The sequence below is a fragment of the Diplotaxodon limnothrissa genome, linkage group LG3 (assembly GCF_057381915.1).
Source record: "Diplotaxodon limnothrissa isolate DT_005_m linkage group LG3, D_limnothrissa_male_GT1.1, whole genome shotgun sequence".
Taxonomy (NCBI): Eukaryota; Metazoa; Chordata; class Actinopteri; order Cichliformes; family Cichlidae; genus Diplotaxodon; species Diplotaxodon limnothrissa.
Window position 1 is genome coordinate 50,978,916 of NC_140598.1, and position 18,864 is coordinate 50,997,779.

General features: G+C 42.9%; 1 protein-coding gene across 3 annotated transcripts in view; it reads left to right on the top strand.

Annotated features, from left to right (window-relative positions):
- The window catches only part of chd3 (chromodomain helicase DNA binding protein 3), a 57,274-nt gene that overhangs the window by 29,683 nt on the left and 8,727 nt on the right, over positions 1-18,864 (top strand). Inside the window, exons 30-40 of one of the 3 annotated variants that reach the window (XM_085349538.1) lie at positions 794-956; positions 1,066-1,223; positions 2,868-3,078; positions 3,215-3,331; positions 3,422-3,556; positions 5,026-5,134; positions 6,908-7,040; positions 9,774-9,969; positions 10,808-10,971; positions 11,306-11,432; positions 16,608-17,258. In XM_085349538.1, the coding sequence (XP_085205664.1) occupies positions 794-956; positions 1,066-1,223; positions 2,868-3,078; positions 3,215-3,331; positions 3,422-3,556; positions 5,026-5,134; positions 6,908-7,040; positions 9,774-9,969; positions 10,808-10,971; positions 11,306-11,432; positions 16,608-16,876 (1,782 nt within the window). In that variant the 3' untranslated portion in view covers positions 16,877-17,258. Of the gene's footprint in view, positions 1-793; positions 957-1,065; positions 1,224-2,867; positions 3,079-3,214; positions 3,332-3,421; positions 3,557-5,025; positions 5,135-6,907; positions 7,041-9,773; positions 9,970-10,807; positions 10,972-11,305; positions 11,433-16,607; positions 17,259-18,864 lie in introns of those variants that run through there. The other 2 variants (XM_085349539.1, XM_085349541.1) reach the window with 2 other exon arrangements.

Here is an 18,864-nt window from a genome sequence, read left to right on the forward strand (position 1 = left end):
ACATCATCTAGTATTTTTCCATTTACAAAATTTTAGTGTTGTTTATCCAAGTTTCTTTCTGTCTGTGCAGCTTGCACTTGACCATGCTTGTCAGATTTATGTGTTTCTCTATCCAAAATATGAAAACCATGATAATCAGGGGTAAATAAACACCTCAGCAAAGAGATTGCCCTTGCAATTCTTGCCATAACAGAAAATGTCCAGTTTACTCAAGCATATCATGAACTCAGCTCTCATTCAGCTGTGGAGAATTAACAGTAATATTGTAAATATCTTGTGCAGTTAAATGCAAAGTGGGAACGCTGGACTGTGCAGGTAACTGCTGAAAACTACTGCACGGAGAGTAAATTACTGAATGTAAATACGCTGAAAGACTAACGTAGAATAATTGCAACTACAAATCGTATGTAAGAAAGTTTGGATAAATATAATGATGATAAAGCACATCCAGATTTTTTTGTTTATAGGTGTTTTTGAAGAAAAGAAGAAATAGACCTCTTTCATGTGAAACGATCAATCATTACATCTCTAAATACCCTTTGATTTCTTTGCTGCTTCCACTTTCTCAGTTTATCTTAGTTTATCGAAACATCTTCTTTCCAGTTTTCAGTCCAACTTGTTTAAACGTGTACACATCCTGATCTGCTATCTGTGCCAGAGGGATTGTGTGATATACTGCCAGGCAAACAGGGCATGTAGGTGGTGTGTTTAAAGGAGGTGGTATTAGGTAAAGTGCGTGGGTGCCAAGTTTTTTATTATTTTTTTTACTGAGTGTTTCATGTTTTGTGTTCAGATCCAGGAGTTTGAGCACATCAACGGTCGGTGGAGTCTTCCAGAGCTCAAGTCTGAGGTTAGCATAGACAAATCCTCCTCCAGGGCCTCTTCTCCTGCGGTGAAAACCGCCACGCCCACCCCAGATGCCAGCTATAACAACACACCGTGCACCTCAAAGCCAGGTAACCCAAAAACATCCAATAACAGCGGCCAGCAGAGGGCGCTCCACGTAAATAAAAGCATGGTTGATGTGTAATGTGCAAATGATTTTACGTGTATGAACAAATGCAGCGACCCCTGCTCCTGCAGAGAAGATGGAAAAGAATGGGAAGGAGGGAGAAAAGGAGGAGGACAAGGAGGACGTTGAGGCCCTTGTGGAAAAAGAGAAACTGAAGGAGAAGGACGAAAGGAAAGAGGTGGATGGCAACAAAACTGCAGACCCTACAGAGGTGGGACTTGGTCCTCAAAATGCAAATCAAAACCTGCATGCAGTACAGTGTCTTCTCAATTATTCCAATAATCTTAATATTTATGCATATTTCTGTTTTGTCAGTAAAACCTCTGACTTATTTCACAAATCTCTTATTTGTTGCACATATCCTCCTTTCATTGAAAATTAAAAATTATATTTTACATGCAGGCATTGCAGTCTTAAAATTATCTATGCAATCAGTTTCACGGTATCAGCAGTTTCATGCAGTATGGTACTCAGTTTAAAGCTTAAAAGACAGAAAAACACAAAAAAAATATTCCACCACTCAAATTTTAAGACTATTAAGGCCATAGTGGCAAATGAACAGGTGGTCTGTTTATTACCTTATTATTTCTCTGATGTAGCATGTTTCCACAACAAATTGTGCAATTTTTTTGTATAAATTTATTAAGCTAATTAGAAGATTTATTGTGGCCATCGAAGAGATTTCTCCCTGTGTGACCGTAGACTGTATATAAAAGATGGATATAGGACTGAAAAGCCAGTTATGGTGCATCTTAACCTGCGTTCTGTTTAACAGCCAGCAGAGGGCGACTCTTCTGGTTGCAAATGTGGGGCTTTCTCACGGGACGTTCTGCAAATATGCTCGAGAGTTGTTGGCCATATGGGATGTGACAACTCCTGGTTGCTAGGGAAACGTATCCCCTGACTGGTTGGGAGTGGTTCCCGGTGACTGCTTTGGTTGCTAGCAGATTGCCATGGTTGCTTGTAGGGACTTTTTCCTTCCAACTGTTAGCAAATGAGTTGTTTGATTGTTGGGGCTGTCTCTCTGTTAATATAGAGTCCTTCCTTACCTTACAAAATAAAGCACCTTGAGGCAACTGTTGTTCTGATTTAGTGACAAATAAATAAAACTGAATTGAATTGAACTCAACCTGTCGAGTTTGTGTCACGCTCAGTTTCTTAGAGCAGTTTACCAGTGTTTGCAGACAAGTCCATCACTTCCATTGACAGTTTTTACCACCGTGTTTGGGGAAAGCACGTTTCTCCTTAATGACTGGTAGTTGCCAACATGTCTCTAGGCCTGTGTGACTGGGGTCTTGTTTACTTGACTGTTACGATGTCCTGGGCCGCCTGGCCGGTTCTTTTCTGTGTGGAATTTGCATTTTCTCCTCATGTCTGCGTGGGCCCTCTCGGGGTAATCCGGCTTCCTCCAAGAGTCCAAAGAACTACGGGTAGTGGGGTTCGGTTTACTGGTGACTGTGAAATTTCCATAGGTTTGGATGTGACTGTGAATACTCTTGAAACCCCCTCTGTGTTAGCCGTGCAAGAGACCGGCGACCTGTAATCTGTCCATAGTGTGACCCGCTTCTCACCTTATGGCTGCTAGAATAGGCCGAACCATGACACTGAATTGGATAAGCGGGAGAAAATGGCTAGAAGGATGATCAGCATTAGAGTGAAAAAGATAATAAAGCAGGGTGTGTTTTAGGATTGTCCTGCCTTGTGATTGAGAAGTTGCACTACTCAGATTCACTCTCGTTACTTTGGTGACATCAAACTGGCTGTCTTTATATACAGTATTTACTTCTGGCGTGAAGATTTTGGCACATGACTGCAAACAAGATTATGTGATATTGCATTGTTTTATTCTCCGCAGCTTTCCTACTCCACAAAAGAAACATCGCAACATGTGTCTTCCGTTCAAAAAACTGAAAGCAAAGACGACAGCAACACGAAAGAGGACGAGAAGAAAGACACGACCGATAACCCAGCTGCCTCTACAGAGGAGAAGAAAGCACAGGAGGAGACTAAAGACGAGACTAAACACACATCTAAGCAGGATTCAGAAGTTAAAGAGGAGAAATCAGGTGAACCCAAAAAAAAGAAAAGGAAACTTGATAAGCCCAAACATTATAAGACTTTTTGTTGTATTGTGAGTTCAAGTTTGACATGCACAAACACATAAAACAGGTTTATGTGACTCAGGTCCTTTTGTTTTTGCAGAAGGAGAAAGGGTTGGGGAGGAGAAAGAGAAAGAAAAAGAAAAGCGGGAGGGAACACCTACCACAACGGAAACAACAGATGCCAAGGATAAGACCGAAGTGTCTGATGTGAAGAAAGGTGCGTGTCTGTTCAGTTCCTGGTGGTTAGACGTGTAACGGTATGCTGCAATAACAAACTAATTAACATTTTTACTGCTGTCGTTGATAGCAGAGGAGGTCAAAGGTGAAAAGGATGCTGGAAAAGAAGTCAAAGCAGCGAAGGAGGAGGCGCCGAAGGGTAACGGGAAGCCCCCGACTGAGCGACCTCGCTTCATGTTCAACATCGCAGACGGTGGCTTCACTGGTTAGTTACAGCAGATCTGGAATACAGATCCTGATTCAACCCTCATTTCTTTATTTTTTTTTTTGCCTCCAGGGAGCCGGAGTTTCTTTAATTTTTTTAAAGTGGTGCTGCGCGATAGTTTTCTGAGCTTTCTGAAGGTGTTTCAAAGTTTATCTTTGGACATTGGCTGCTTTTTCACTCATTTTTAAAACAGTTCTTCTACCTTGCCATTTTCAGAGGAATGTTTTTTTTTTGTTTGACCCTTAAGCTCCTTGACACTGACATATAAGTCATTAGCCCAGAGCACAAAAAGGCCCCTAAATCAAGTGATGAACCAATTTTGTGATTCAGAAAACGTAGCACAGAGCCAATTTTAAAGTATGTCTTTGCACACTTTGTCACAAAAACACAGTTTGTTCCCATTTCTTTAGTTGAATCTATAAACATAGTTTGACAGATATAAAAAAAAAAGTTTTTTAGCACCAATTAGATTCTTTCCCAGAGCGTCTTTAAGAAATAGGAAAAAATCCAGCAGAGCCCTGACACAGGACCTCAGAGATACATCTGGCCCTTCAGTTGACTTGGCTCTGTTGTTCACTGAAACTTTATCAGAAATGGTCTCAGTGGAAGGGTGGAAAGAGAAGCAGCGAGAAAAAGCAGGGACATGCCAAATTACGCAAGAACTGGACTGAAAAATCAGTGAAACAGGTCTGATGGAGTGAAATGTATCATTTTTGAGCTTTGAATGTCCTTCAAGAAGCCGCACAAACTCTCGTTTTTGCTTTATACACCGTATTTCATGTAGATTTGCACGTTTTAACAAACTGCTGCAGGTATTTCCCATTTTCCTAGCAAAATCTAAAGAAATGGGGGGGGTCAAGGCTGTTTCACACTACTGTATATGATGTCATGCATCAACATTTCCTTCATTAGCAGCTTTATTCTCCTGTGTAAATTTTTTATTTTTTTTTTGGAAGTGTTTCAGTGGTAATCAGAAGAAACAATCAAGGAAACGTGTGAACAAGTGTTCTGCTAAATTTCATAGGAATTTCCATAAAGCTTGTTCAAGCGTCATGCTTCCGCTCATATTTCTATGATACTTCTTTTATGAACTTCCCCAAAACTAGAACAAGATATTTAAAAAACATTGTCAGATAATAACACTTCTCTACATCTGTTGCATTTTGTCCTACGACTCTCAGTTCACTTTCTCTGTCTGAATACTGGCTTTGTGTTTGAAACACCCCCCCTGCTAATCAAGTGAAAAAGGTGTGAGGGTGAAAATATCCAGTTTGTCCAAAAACGTTGCCAAGCAGTCCAAACAACATTAAACGAACGAGCAAAACATTCCCCTTGTGTTCCAGAGCTTCAGTACAAAAGCAGCACTGAGCCAGAATTATCTCCTCCTTGATCGCGGACCCAGAAAAGCTCTGGGCGCACCGTGTAAACCCGCCTCGTGTTCTTTACCTTGTGCTCGCTTCTCTCCGCAGAGCTGCACACTCTCTGGCAGAATGAGGAGCGGGCTGCCATCTCTTCGGGGAAGATGAACGAGATCTGGCACCGCCGGCACGACTTCTGGCTGTTGGCGGGAATCGTGATGTATCCTTGATGGCAGTTGCTCAGGCGATGAACCTGGCGGGTTTATTTTTCTATCGGCCGGCAGAAGCCCAGCGTAATAAGTCAACAAGCCGGCCAGACCTCAGTAAACAGCAAGCTGTGTGTCTGCTGGACACTGATGTGGAGGGTCATTTAGTTCATGTTGCTCTCTCTATTATGGTCATTAAGGCTGTGGAGTATTCACATTAAACTCAGGTTTCATTATTCTACAAGCTGATGCTGAGGCCTGTATAGACTGAAATAGAAGTCTGCCTGAAGTCTGCTTAGAGGTGAAATTAAAATGTAAAAAAACACGCTTAGAAGAATAGCTCCATTTTGGAAGGAAACTCGCCTTTGTTTTCATTCTGTGTGAGAGTAAGATTAGAAGATGCTACTTATCTTTGTGCAATGCCATTGTTTTGTGGACTTCTATTTTAAAGCCCGAGTGTGGCATTTGGGCTGTTGCCATGTTGGTTTTGGAGCCAGAAGTGGCCGAACTTGAGCAAGAGGCTCCTGTGCAAAGTCATCAAATGAGGCTCGCTTGCTTCCAAGTAAGCTGCATCCCAATGGTGTGGTTGCATCACATGGACAGATACCAGCCGATGCGTGACGTCTATAGGAATTTAAAGGAATTGACTCACTTTTGGAGTCAGTCCTAAGTGAGATCTTAAGTTTTTAGCACTTCTGCTTTTGCTTCTTTTTTAAGCATCAAGTTTCGCTGCTTGCAGTAAAGGTCAAAAGTGGTCAATTTTTTCTGTGTGGTGCTGAAGATATTAAGAAAATAATTTACTGTTTCTTCTTCATTAACTTTAAACTAACTAAAGTAAAGAAAGGTGGATTTTTTTTATAACTCTAGACAGAGTAAGACTTGCTTTTTCTTTGTTTCTGGCCTTCATGCTTTAAAGCTAAACCGATCAGCTGCAGCCATTAAACATCATTATCTGATTTGGGCTTTAAAGGCAATTACGTTAAGCTTCCAAAATGGCAAAGTTAGTGCTTAGCAGGTACTTATATACCACTATGCTTATCTAATTAAGCACCTTGTTTAACATTCACACTCCAATAGAGGCATCAGGGGATTCTGCATCATCTGCAAGGATGCTTTGACATGCAAAACACCAACTTTAAAGTTAGCATAGAGCCCACTCTACCTCCTGAGCCATAGCCACCGAAAAACATGGTTAGAGATGGAATGAAGGCAATCCATTAACTGCATGTGTGTTGCAGGCTACAGGGGCCACCTTTCCTCCTTTTCATACAACTCAGTATTAGGTTAGCATAGGATAGCTATAAGAAAGCAGCACAAATGATCCTATAACCTCTGATGAAACTACAGATGTTTGCAATTAAGTTTTTTCTCTTTTTCTAGTTTTTATTTTAAGCCAGGGATGTCAAACTCATTTTACACTGAGGGCCACACACAGACTACTTTGATCTTTACCACGCCGGACCAACAAACTCCACTTTCTGTCCTTGTAAAGACATTTAACTAAACATTTATTCCCTGAGATGTCTTGATATAGGAAAAAGAAAATCTCAAAATCTATGAGAATACAATTAAAACGATTAAATAATTAAAATACATAAATACAAAGATTAATGCCCTCCTTCACATTTTCCAAATCTGTCCCATGTTGTTAATACTTCTCCCCAATGCACCAAATGTCTAAAAGTGCTCCTTGTTGAGCTTCAGGGTGATGTTGTGTGCTTAGTTAGATACTTTCTATGGTCTTATTCCCAAAGTGTTGTTAACATGACCCTTGACCTCAGCGCCAGTCACGGCTACGCTCGGTGGCAGGACATCCAGAATGATCCCCAGTTCGCCATCATCAACGAGCCTTTCAAGACGCAGGCGAATAAAGGCAACTTCCTGGAAATGAAGAACAAGTTCCTGGCTCGGCGCTTCAAGGTAAGATGTGTCACGAAAACCTTCACTTCTTGCGTTCAACATTAGACTCGCACATTTTATAAATGTCAGTTTCCTCCAAGCTCTCAAAGGTCTCACATGTTGAATACAAATTCATACCACGTATGCGGGAACGTGGTGTGCCGTGAACACGACAGCGGATGGTTTCAGTCGCTATAAAAAGCCTTGCGGTCCAGTGTCTTCGATCACTTGACTCGGTTGATGGTCGGATGACAGATGCCCCTAGACCCACATATTAGCTGAATGGTATTGCTGACCGCTGCATTTCTGGAAGAGCTCTCATCCTGTTTTTGAGCGGCGCACATGTTTCAGATCCTGCACTCAACATCCTCATTTACTGCATCGCATCGCTTTTTCTGCCTCAGCCTCGTCGTTTCTCATTTATTTTCTCGCTAAATTATTGTAGGCTTTCATGGGGGGTAAACCTGCCATCGAGAATGCACAGGACAGCAGAAAATAAAACGATTTCTCATCACGCTGTCTTAGTTGTAATTGGTTGTGTAACACGACAGCTTTTGCAATGCATTTACTACAAATAACTCCCTTTACCAGGACCCACACACAGATACCCATACACACATAAAGTGCATTTACTCACGAAGCTGGATTAATCATGAGAGGCCTTTATTATTAGTATGCCAACTAAGACATTGTTAAAAAAAAACCATAAGAAATTTGTACGAAAATTGAGAAGATTTGTAGATTTCAGTATAAATAGAGCAAAGGTCATCTGTTTTGTCAGTTTTCTTATTGGCTAAGTGTGACGCTGGTTTATTAATTCACTGTTTTTAATTAACCACTGTCTGAATTATTAATTACGCTGCATTATTAAGAATGTAATAAGGACTTTGTGTCACATCTTATTATTAGCAGTATTTTTTCAATCAGGTGTGTGGTTATATACTTACTGTCAAATTACGCCAGTAAGTATAATGTGCTGATTCATTCAGTGTTTTCTCATCATTATCAGTCTTGATAGACTTTTCTCGTTTGATCTGGACACACTTTGTGTGATTATAGATAACTTTTGTTTAAGGATATTTATATCATACCTTTAAAACAAACATGGTGTTTTAAATTACAAATAAATGTATTTTTATGTATTTTTTATGTTTAGAAACATATTTTGTTGAGTGTTGATGGCACATTGTTAATCGCAGCATTTCCACCATTAGGACAGGATGCAGTGTGTTCACCCTGATTAAGTTTTCCATTAATAAATTGGTTGATTGGTTTAAAAATGTGAAAAAAGTCCCTCTCAATTACCCATGTGGGACCTTCCTTAGAGCCCGACCGATATTGGTACCGATATTTGGTGAGTTAAAAGTCTGATATTCCAATATATATCTGCTGATTTTTTTTTTCCTTTTAGAGTTGAAAAATATAAACAGATTTCCCAAATATTTGTTATGTATAGTTACTTATTTACTGATTCACTGCCAGTTTCTGTTTGGCTCAGTTGCTCATTGATTGCAGCTTAACAGATACATGGGTTGCCAGTAGTGAAGCTGCAAAGTGCTCTCTAAAGGAAAAGCTATGCAACACCAACACTCGTAGTCTTTGTATCATCTAGCTCAAAGCTCAAAGAGTTGGGAGTTCATCTTGTAATCGGAAGGTTGCCGGTTCGAGCCCCGGCTCGGACAGTCTCGGTCGTTGTGTCCTTGGGCAAGACACTTCACCTGCTGCCTACTGGTGTTGGCCAGAGGGGCCGATGGCGCGATATGGCAGGCTCGCTTCTGTCAGTCTGCCCCAGGGCAGCTGTGGCTACAACTGTAGCTGCCTCTACCAGTGTGTGAATGTGAGAGTGAATGAATAGTGGAATTGTAAAGCGCTTTGGGTGCCTAGAAAAGCGCTATATAAATGCAATCCATTATCTATTCTCTCCTTTTTAAATGTGCATTTATTTGCCATTATAAATGCCTTTTATAACGGCAGATAATATCAGCCTGCTGATAAACTGGTCCAGCTGCGATCTCGACAGTGCCAGTTTGACCCAACAACAGTCCAACCCTCAAAATTACTTACATTAAATTAAGATTGTGATTTATAAATAAATAATGGAAGCAAATCTTTACATTTTTTTTATACACAAACAAAAACTTAAACAAGCAGTTTTTCCTCAGGTACTAGATCTGCTTCAGCCGTACTTTTACGGCCTGTTGTGTTGATTTTATAACCAAACTTTAGATTTTAAAAACTTTTTATATGATTTTTTAAATTATTTAAAGCTCCATTTAAGATAAACATACGATAAATGTAATAAAATGCACATATGGAACAAGAGTATAGAAGTTACTAACTTTAACTGAATACAGTGACGGTATCTAAATTGTAGCTGTGGTACATTATTAAAATCCAGACTGGGAGTGGAACTATTGTGTAAGTTACGCAACAAGAGAGCCCTGGAGGCTTTGCAGACCAACTGAAGTGGCAAATTTTAGCGCTCTGTAATGTTTTTGTAACTTGATATCTGTGTTGAAGTGCACTTCATCACCGCGCTGTCATTTTGGAGCCTAGAGTGTGCAGGAAGGCCCAGAATACAGTGCAAACCACAATCAGTACAACTCTTAAATCACTTTTTTTTTTAAATTACATGGTTTTTTTTAATCATAGCAAAGCACATATACATGTTGCGGTTTCAGTGACCTCGGATTCATAAACAGTCCTTTCTCTGCTCTTTCTCCATTGACCTCCTCCCGATCCATCATCCTCCAGCTGTTGGAGCAGGCGCTGGTGATAGAGGAGCAGTTGCGGCGGGCAGCTTATCTAAACATGACCCAGGATCCCAGCCACCCGGCCATGGCGCTCAATGCACGCTTTGCAGAGGTGGAGTGCCTGGCGGAGTCACACCAGCACCTCAGCAAGGAGTCCCTGGCGGGAAACAAGCCAGCCAACGCTGTCCTGCACAAAGGTCAGGAGCGATCGGATGAAAGGCACCGAGAGTTGCGAGGAAATTGTTTCGTGTTGTTCAGCGAACAAAATCTAACACAAACGTTTGCGTCGGGGAAGCAGATCTGCGCAGAGGCACGCAGACGGATTCAGAGAAAGCAGGGAAGATTGTCAGGCAGATAATCAGAGGGGGATAAAAGATCGGCGTATCTCGCAGCAGCTGTTGTGCAATCTTTTCCTGCTGAGTTGACCGTATCGCTCTGCCTGGAGCTGACTTCAAAAAAACGGCAGGCAGATAAGCTTACACAATGATAAGTGATAGCTCCAAACATTTCCTCGCTGGCTCCTTTGCAAGCCCGTCCATGTTTATATCGCGCTGTCGACAGAATAACACGCTCAGCACACTGCTGGTCTTGTTCTCGTCTCGTACGTCTTAACAGACCCGAACGCAATGAAGGCGAAAACCTTTTTTTTTTTTTTTATCAGCACCGCTGCGGACGGTGATTAATTACTTGTTAGGGTGCGATGACAGAGAGGGCAGATACCGGAGGATGGGAACTGTAATCTCTTACAAAAACAGCATCAACAATGTGCTATTTAAACATTTATTCTCAGCATTTGAGGAAAGAAAAGCAACAGCTTGTTGAAATAAAGCTGCTTAAGCAGACTATTTATAGTCTTGACCTTCATAGCACAGAAGCAGCCTCGGATGTGAAACACCTGAACTGCCACCTTCCAAAAAAAGCACATTTCTTCATATTAATTGAAGATTTTGAGCAAACGAAATAAAAATGAGAAGCTGAAGCACCTGGTCGGTGGCTCTTCTTATTGTGGTCTTCTTATTGTTGTTGTCATTGCAGTGTTGAACCAGTTGGAGGAGCTGCTGAGCGACATGAAGGCCGACGTGACTCGGCTACCGGCCACGCTGTCCAGAGTCCCACCCATCGCCGCCCGCCTGCAGATGTCAGAGAGGAGCATCCTCAGCCGACTGGCCAGCAAGGGCACAGAGACGCACACATCCCCGGTCAGCACATCAGGCTGCCTCTAAATACAGCACACACACACACACACACACACACACACACACACACACACACAGGTTGAAACCTGCTCGAGCTTTGCCAGCCCTCAGTGGAAAAATAATAGATGGAAGACATCCAATGAAAACATAGAGCCCATTATCCTCACCCACCTGCACTTTTTAACTCCCCAGCTGCTTACTCGGCACTTTTTATTTTGGTCACATTGCACGACTCAAAAGGGGGTTCGTTTTATTTTATGATTTTCCTAAAATCACCACGTGCAGAATTTCTAAAGAAAACCTTTTTTTTTGTCTTTCCCACGGTCTCTCTCCACAGCCCATACCTCCAGGACCCTACGCAACCCCTCAGAACTACGGAGCCCCCTTCACACCCGCGCCCCCGAGCGCCCTACACATGGGAGGGGCCAATTACAGTCAGATGCCACCCGGATCATTCATATCAGGTCAGTGTTTGAGGCGCCGCTGACACTGTAGCAGCTGTAAAGCACCAAAGTGTGTACTTAATATGACAGTAAGAAAGAAAAAAAAAAGCTTTGTCAGCAGAAAATGCAGTTTGTGGACGTATGAGAGACAAACAGGTGAGTTACTGAGTGATAATCGAACATCTTGAGGCATTAGGGCTTCAGTAATTATAGCACAGAAGAAGAAGCTTGTTTGATCTGTCTGACACTTGGCAAGCTGATGACTTTTACTCAGATTTATGCTTCTCTGCGGAGGTGTTGTTGCTGTGTCAGTGCAGCTCTGCCTCTGGCTCAGGAACTGATTCTTATCACAGCACGTGATTTAAGGATGTTTAAGGACAAAGCAGCGCCGCAGCGTCAGTTTAAGGGTTCTTTAGAGTCATTTTGTGCATTAAATCTGTATCTGAAGTGGCCGTAGTCATGTTTGTTTTTGTTTTTCGTTAACGTGCTGATAATTGACAGCGGTGGAGATGGTTTTGCTGGCTCAGGCGCAACATTCAGTTTGTCTTAGTAATTTCCCATCGATTTTTCCACATAAAAATTCAGTCTGCTCATCGGGAGGAGCTCTCATCAACCTGTGGGAAGCCGTGGTGCTGTTTTTAAATTTTTTATTTCTGGGTCTGGATCCAGTCTGAGAAAATTACTCTGGTGATGTCAAAGGGATCATTGTGGTCGGGGTTGTGCAAATTCACACTTCGCACAGGTTTAAAATGAGCTCAGAGTTTATGGTCGCAGGTAACTCATTGCTGTTGAGCTTCTCTCAGTTTATCATTTTCAGTCAAATCTCTTCCTGCCGCTCCGAGCTGCTCCGAGTCATTGTCTGAATGAATGACTGCAAATGCTGCCTTACAATCACAGACAGTCATCTTTTAAAAGCCAAGAAAAACAACCACCGTGCAGTTTTTTCCACGTCTCATGAAGCAGAACTCAAAACAAATCTGTTAACCAGTGTCATTTGTAAACAGATCTGTTCGCTCTGGTGGCTCCTTTTGTGTTTTTTACCTTACTTACTCATAATTTTCTTGTTATCAGCAGTCGCACGCTGATATTTCTCAAGACTCCACCTTGGTTTCAAATTCTAAATTCTGTTCACGATGTGGCCAAAGTTCTGCTTTTGTTTTCAGGCTCGGAGCAGGCACCGTTTGCAAAATCTACAGATTTGTAAAAACGTGCCAACGAGCTGTATTGAGCGCACACACTTTACGGCGTCTAGTTACTCAGTCATGCCAAACATTCACTGAAAACTTTAGTGCACTTTTATACACCAGCTGCTCTTGGCCTGAGGAGAGCTGATTTAATGCCAGGTTCAGACTACATGATAACGCTGCGATCGTGGGCCGATCCAGACGATGTGGGCCGTCTGTTCGCCTACGGACTAAAACCGAGGCTCCATGCCTGACAGCCTCCTGTAGTGTCGCTCTAGCATGTTAAAAATGTGTTGGTGTCATCCACGACGGTTCCCTTCGGTTCAGATTGCTTTTTCCAGCTGTCGAGATATTTTTTTCTACCGCTGAGCTCTGTACATGACAATGCAAAAGAGGAATTATGTTGCCTGTGTGGTCAGAACTCAATATTATAATGACTGCTTCAGCTGCCATCTTCTGTTCCTTTTCCTTTCCTTGCTATCCTGGAAATTACAAGCTAGCACCTCTTTACACACATGTTTTGATGGATGACAAGCGTGACTCAGCGGGTGCAGTCTGTCATGTCTGTCAGTCATAAAGTGGCAGGATTTTATGCCTCTGTGTAATCTGACACAGCGATCAGCGTGACAGACAACTATCTTTTAGTCTCAGCTCGCTTCAAAATAGAAAGCAAAGAGAAAGTGCTTTCAAGAGTTCTTGAAAGCTATAGTAATTAACCAGGCATGAAGGGTATAATGAAAAGATGGTACTGTGTTGCATTATGGGAAGTGCTTCACCCATGCTACTGATTACTAGTGGCTAAATCTCAGAATCTGCTGCAACAGTTTTTAGCGTTCTTATTTTTGCTAAACTGCATCACTAACTGGGTTTAGTCCTTACGCTACAGTCACACTGAGGAATGAATGGTTGTAATTGCTTTCAGTCTTGTTGCCTTTCAAATAGCTGCTTCAAAGATGGGAACCTGGGCTTTTGCTACTTGCAGTCAGTTGCTATCCTCAGAGAAACTTTAGTGAGTCGGGCAGCAATAAAACAGAAAGAAAACCAAATCAGTTTGCATTGGTTTGTGATTAAATTGGATTAAGTTGACAGTTACATTCAACCTGTTTGTGATAATATGATCATTAACGGTGGAAACAGTGAACATTGCAAATCTGTTGCAGTCTGCATACTCAGAAATTCACATTAACTACTGACATCCAAAGAGAAATTCAGACATTTCTCCACAGATAGTGACATAGTTACTGCAGAACAGCAGTTTAACTGTAAAATATCACAGGTGCTCAGAAAGGCTTTCTTTTATATAGGAATATAAGTACTATGCAGATGCGTTGAGTCAAGTCCCCTATTGCAAAGAGATGCATTGCACACGAGTTGAGCTTATCAGTGCAGACTGACTCAGGTTGATGTCTTGCTGGCTAACCTCCAATCTGTTTGAGTCAGGCTGCAATTGTTTGGAGACAGGTTGCCTCCAACCAGGCATCCTGTGCAATCGACTTCAAACTGAAAGTTGTTGCCCTGAGGTTAGTCTGTTGGTAGTTGCTTCTACTTCTAACGAGTTTCCAGATGTGAAAAAAAAAATAAAATCCAATCACCGGGCAACCGCTGACTTTTCCTAGGCTCAAGGAGGTTGCTGTCATATTTTTTTCTCTAGCGTGACTGAGCCATTCATTTTCACTGTTTAATGTCCTCCTTGTTTTTATACCATCTGCTCTGGCAAAAGAAACCTGTGAGAAAACAGAAGCAGACAAATCCCACCGGTCACACTTTTTATAGTTTCATATTTGAAAGGGTGCGCGCCAACTCCAGCCTCCGAGACACCCCGACGGAGAAGCCCAGATCTGGCCGCAGAGATCAGAACTTGATTACTTGGCAACGTGCGCTGTTGATGGACAAAACCGGTCCAAAGTGCTGCTCCTATTTTTAAAGATGTCATTTAAGGAATTCCAGCTATATATGGTTATGTTGTTGTGGAAAAAGATTAGGCAAAAGAAAATGGAAAAATATTGCAGAGGCCTCGCTGAAATGAGCGTGCCTGGGGAATCGGGTATTTCAGGATGTCTTTGCATTACGCGTAGATTTCGGATCATTGCTCGAGTCTTGGGTTTCATTTTAATGCCGTGTCGTGTGACTGAAAGAGCTACCTGATGGCTTCTAAAGCAGCGCCCTTTTAGGCACTCTGAACAGTCACTTTATCTCCCCCCTCACCCCTAAGCAGGTTTAGTTGTGAAACCTTAAAAATCCAGAAAGGAGTCCGTATCGGAAAAAACCATCTGCAGCAGAGCTTTCTGATGTGGCTGCCAGATAGACACCTGAAATAGACATTACCCAAATCAAACACGAGCGTGCTGCGCTGCTATATTAAGGCGTTCTCATCTCTTAACATGTCCGGCCTCGAAACCTCAATACTCAGCTCAGCACTTATGGGATCTAATGACACATTGTGCAACGATAAAGCACAGCCGGAGCGCTATCAAACCTGCCCCAAGGAGCCTGTTTATTTTCTCTTCTTGGGTCCTGCCGTGGCTCTAATTACTTATTGAGTTAAGGGCTTAAGAGTTAAAAAAGCAGAGAAAAAGAAAAATCTATTTTATTTTGACTTCTTGTCCAGCTCTCCTCGTCTGCAGTCTGTCAGGGCTCGCTGGCAGTTTTTCCAGAATGTATTTTCTCGTAATTAGTTTGGTAACAGCATGTGCTCTCCAGACGCGCTCTCTGCTCTGCATGTGCATTCGTGTTTGGAGATGTTTAGATAGCGGCGATGTGGCAGAGATAACTGGTAAAACCTGATATTCCCCAATAGCTTTAGCTCTAAAAACCGCAATAGCCAGCTTTCTCTCTCTCTCTCTCCAAGTGCTTTCTCCTGTCCCTCTCGCTCGGTGTATCTTGATTTTTTTTTTTTTTTTTTTGTAATTGCAGACTGAGACATCTGTCAAAAGCATTGCTTTTTCGAGAGCCAGGGCCTATCTCTGAAAATGTCATTATGCTCAGGCTGTCTGGGTTCGGCCCGTGCCAAGAAAACATTCGGACTTTCTACCAAGGTATTTTGAGAGGGACCAAAGCCGCACGAGTTTGGTTGTTTAAACCTCGTGTTGTGACTTGTGAACTGGCAGAGGGCTGGGCCGAGCACCGGCTGCTTCAGAAATAGTCACACGCGTGCTGTGTTGCTTCGTGGGGGTTTCTTTTTGCTCACCGGGGGCCTTTTCGTGGCGAGACTGCAGCTGAAGCTGAGCGTGGGCCTGGGGGCTGCAGTCTCGAGCACCGCAGCGGGGCACAAGCATGCAGCAAATGAGACCACATTTACGGTCTTGATTAGGGTTGCGCTGCGTCGTGACCTTTTTAGATTGAGGCCGAAAGGGGGAGGGGGGGAGGGAAAAAAAGTGAGCTGGAGAAATGGACGGAGTTAAAATAACAATTCTCTGATTCTGCGACCCCCCCCCTCCATTAACAGCGCACTTCCCCAAGAGAAGCTCCCACACTTGAGTACACAAAACATGTCCAAAAATACTCGGGCTGTGGCACTTTAAGTGCACATCTACTACTTTAGCTGCACTCTGTGAACCGCGCAACAAAACGTAACAATGCTCTGACGAAGGATTGTTTGGTGATGTCTCACACGTGGCAGTCTGTCAGCATTTGCACAATAACTCGAGTTGCATTCTGGAGAGCCTGTTTCTGCCATCAGGACGCTACACATCTGTGCTAGAAGGAGTCCCACACATTAGACCAGACTTCATCCTTTAGAGGCGTAAACATTAAACAGATGGAGTGGAGCACGCGTGTCTGCAAGTACCCATCCTGCTAAAGTGTCCTTGAGCAGGACACTGAACCTCAGCTCCCCCCACCCCTCCACCACTCCAGCTTCGGTAGCTCTCCCCTGACCTCCGACCTCCCCCCCCACAGAGAGGAGGGAGGCAAACTAAAAGAGCAAATCCCTACAGGGACCAGTTAAGTGTCACATTATCCTTCTCCCCTCTCCAAGCCTCCACTACAGTCTGCCGCTTGTCTGCCCCCACAGAAGCCGCCGCCGCTGCTGGGGCCACCGGGGGAGCTGCTGGTGGAGCCACCGGAGGGCCAACCGCTGCCAGCGTTTGCCAGAAGACCAAGGAGCACGATGTGGTGCAGCGGCAGCGTGTGGTGGACCTTTGGAAGGACGGAAAGTCAGAGGGGGCCATCGGGCAGGAGCTGAGGATGCCTAAATCCACGGTGCACAGCATCATCGTCAAGTACCGCCTCAGCAACACAGTGGAGAACCTGCCGCGCAACGGGCGACCAAAGAAACCCTGAGGGGCAAAAGCGGGGAGGTGAACACTAAAACAATAAAAACAGGGCGACGTTTGGATGGAAAAACAATCGTGGAATGTAACAAAAATGAGACGAGAAGCCGAATGCATGAGAGCGTTTCCAAAAAGGATCCAAGGATAGAGCACTTTGACACAGCTGGAATGTGAGGGATATAAAGGGAGAAGAAAAGATCGCTGGATGGATTGAATAAGGATGGGAGGCAGAAAGGAAAAAAACACAAAACAAGCGGACATGAAATGTGAAAAGAAAAGTAGCGGCGGCACTTTGATCCACTAAAGAAAACAAGCAATCAACTGCATAAGGAGTGAGTCCAAAATAACAAGGGAGAGGTGAAAATCTGGCCTTGAGATCAAGCACTAATGATGCCCGGGGGGTGGTGGGGGTGGTGGGGGCAGAGACAAAAAGAGAGAGTACTTATCTGGAACAAACGAACCTTACTTTGAAGGCCTTGGCCAAAAAGAATGGGGGTGGGATTGGGAAAGCTGCTTAATGCAATCACAGGATTTCAAAAACTCTAAATTAGACGCCGAATAAAAAGAAAAAACAATGCAACAAAAGAGGATCTTTTTTTCGTTTAATTCCTCCCTATACAGACTTCTTTAGCTCTTCTATTTCTCCCTCTGAGACAAGAAAAAGATTTCCCTCCGGATCAATTTTTCATTCGCCGGCTGGCTGAACAAGGCTGTCCCCTCGATCTGACCCCGTACTCCCTCATTCCTCCGCAGTCTTCAACTCCTCCGTCTCTCTTTCTCAGTCGAACACGCTCAGATATGCATATATATTACAAGCTCTGGAACTCGCACACAACCTGTAAAACCTGCAAACAAGTGAATTTATCTGCTGAGTATAGGCAGATGAAACCCAAACTCAAAATAGAGCGAGCGAGATAAAGTGGACCGAGATTATCTTGCAAAGAAAAAACAACAAAATCGAGGGGCGAAAGTTTAAAAAAAGAAGAAGAAAAAAGTTTTCTAAGTATAAAACACGACTTCCCATGGACTCTCTTGCCCTCTCTCGCATTCCTGAGTCCAAACAAGAAGCATAGATGTAAAAACTGAGACGATGCCTTTGTCCAGCGGTTGGCAGCTCTAACCCAAACTGATGGACAGCAAAGACATGTACTGTATTAGAAAGCATACTTACTGTTGCACCCGTTTTCTTTGGGGGGGAGTGGGGGGGTCACTTGAAGGGGAATATCACTCTAATGAAGTACTTACATTTCCTGTTTTTAAGCCTAATCACTGAAAAATACAAAAGATCATAATTTATGAGCGGCTCTTCCCAAAAGATGAAGACTGTAATCTGTCATCGAAGAAAAAAGGGAGACTCTCTTTGAAGGCGTTTTTTTCTTTTTTTGTTCTTTGAGTTTCCTCGCTGTGACAGCGTGATGGATTCCACGCTGGAAAATGTCCCCTGAACCCCGAGAAAATAAAACATTCTGGACCATGTCATCGTTTTTCCAGCTTGGTGTGCGCGCTGTGTGACGTCCTAGAGATGAACCATTCTGCCTCGTATCTAAAGGGAAAAAGCAATGAATTTGGATTGCTTTCAGCTAAAACTGAGTGGTATTTCCCTTTGAGTTTAAAGGACTTAATGACCGGAGAAGTGTGGTAGCAGTGCGGCCTGCAATGAGAATGTCGTGCATGTCTGTAGGTTAAGAAATGAGTGTGAATGTGTGTGATTTGTGCCAACTGTTTGACATGCCTGTTTGATGTCAGTACGACTTTGGATAGCTTACTAGAAATATTAAAGTATTTTGTTCAAATATGTTTTTCTGCTCTTAGAAAATAAGCTAAACATCTTAGATCAGTCAGTATATACCTTAAAGTCTGTTATCCTGATTGCAATTCAGTCTAAAATAAGCAAAACTATGACTTGAAGCTCTCGTTGGTATTTTCTATCTAAAGAAAAGATGGCATTAATATGTTGTACGTGTGAAGTGCACACATATCGTCCGGCTCAGCAGTCGG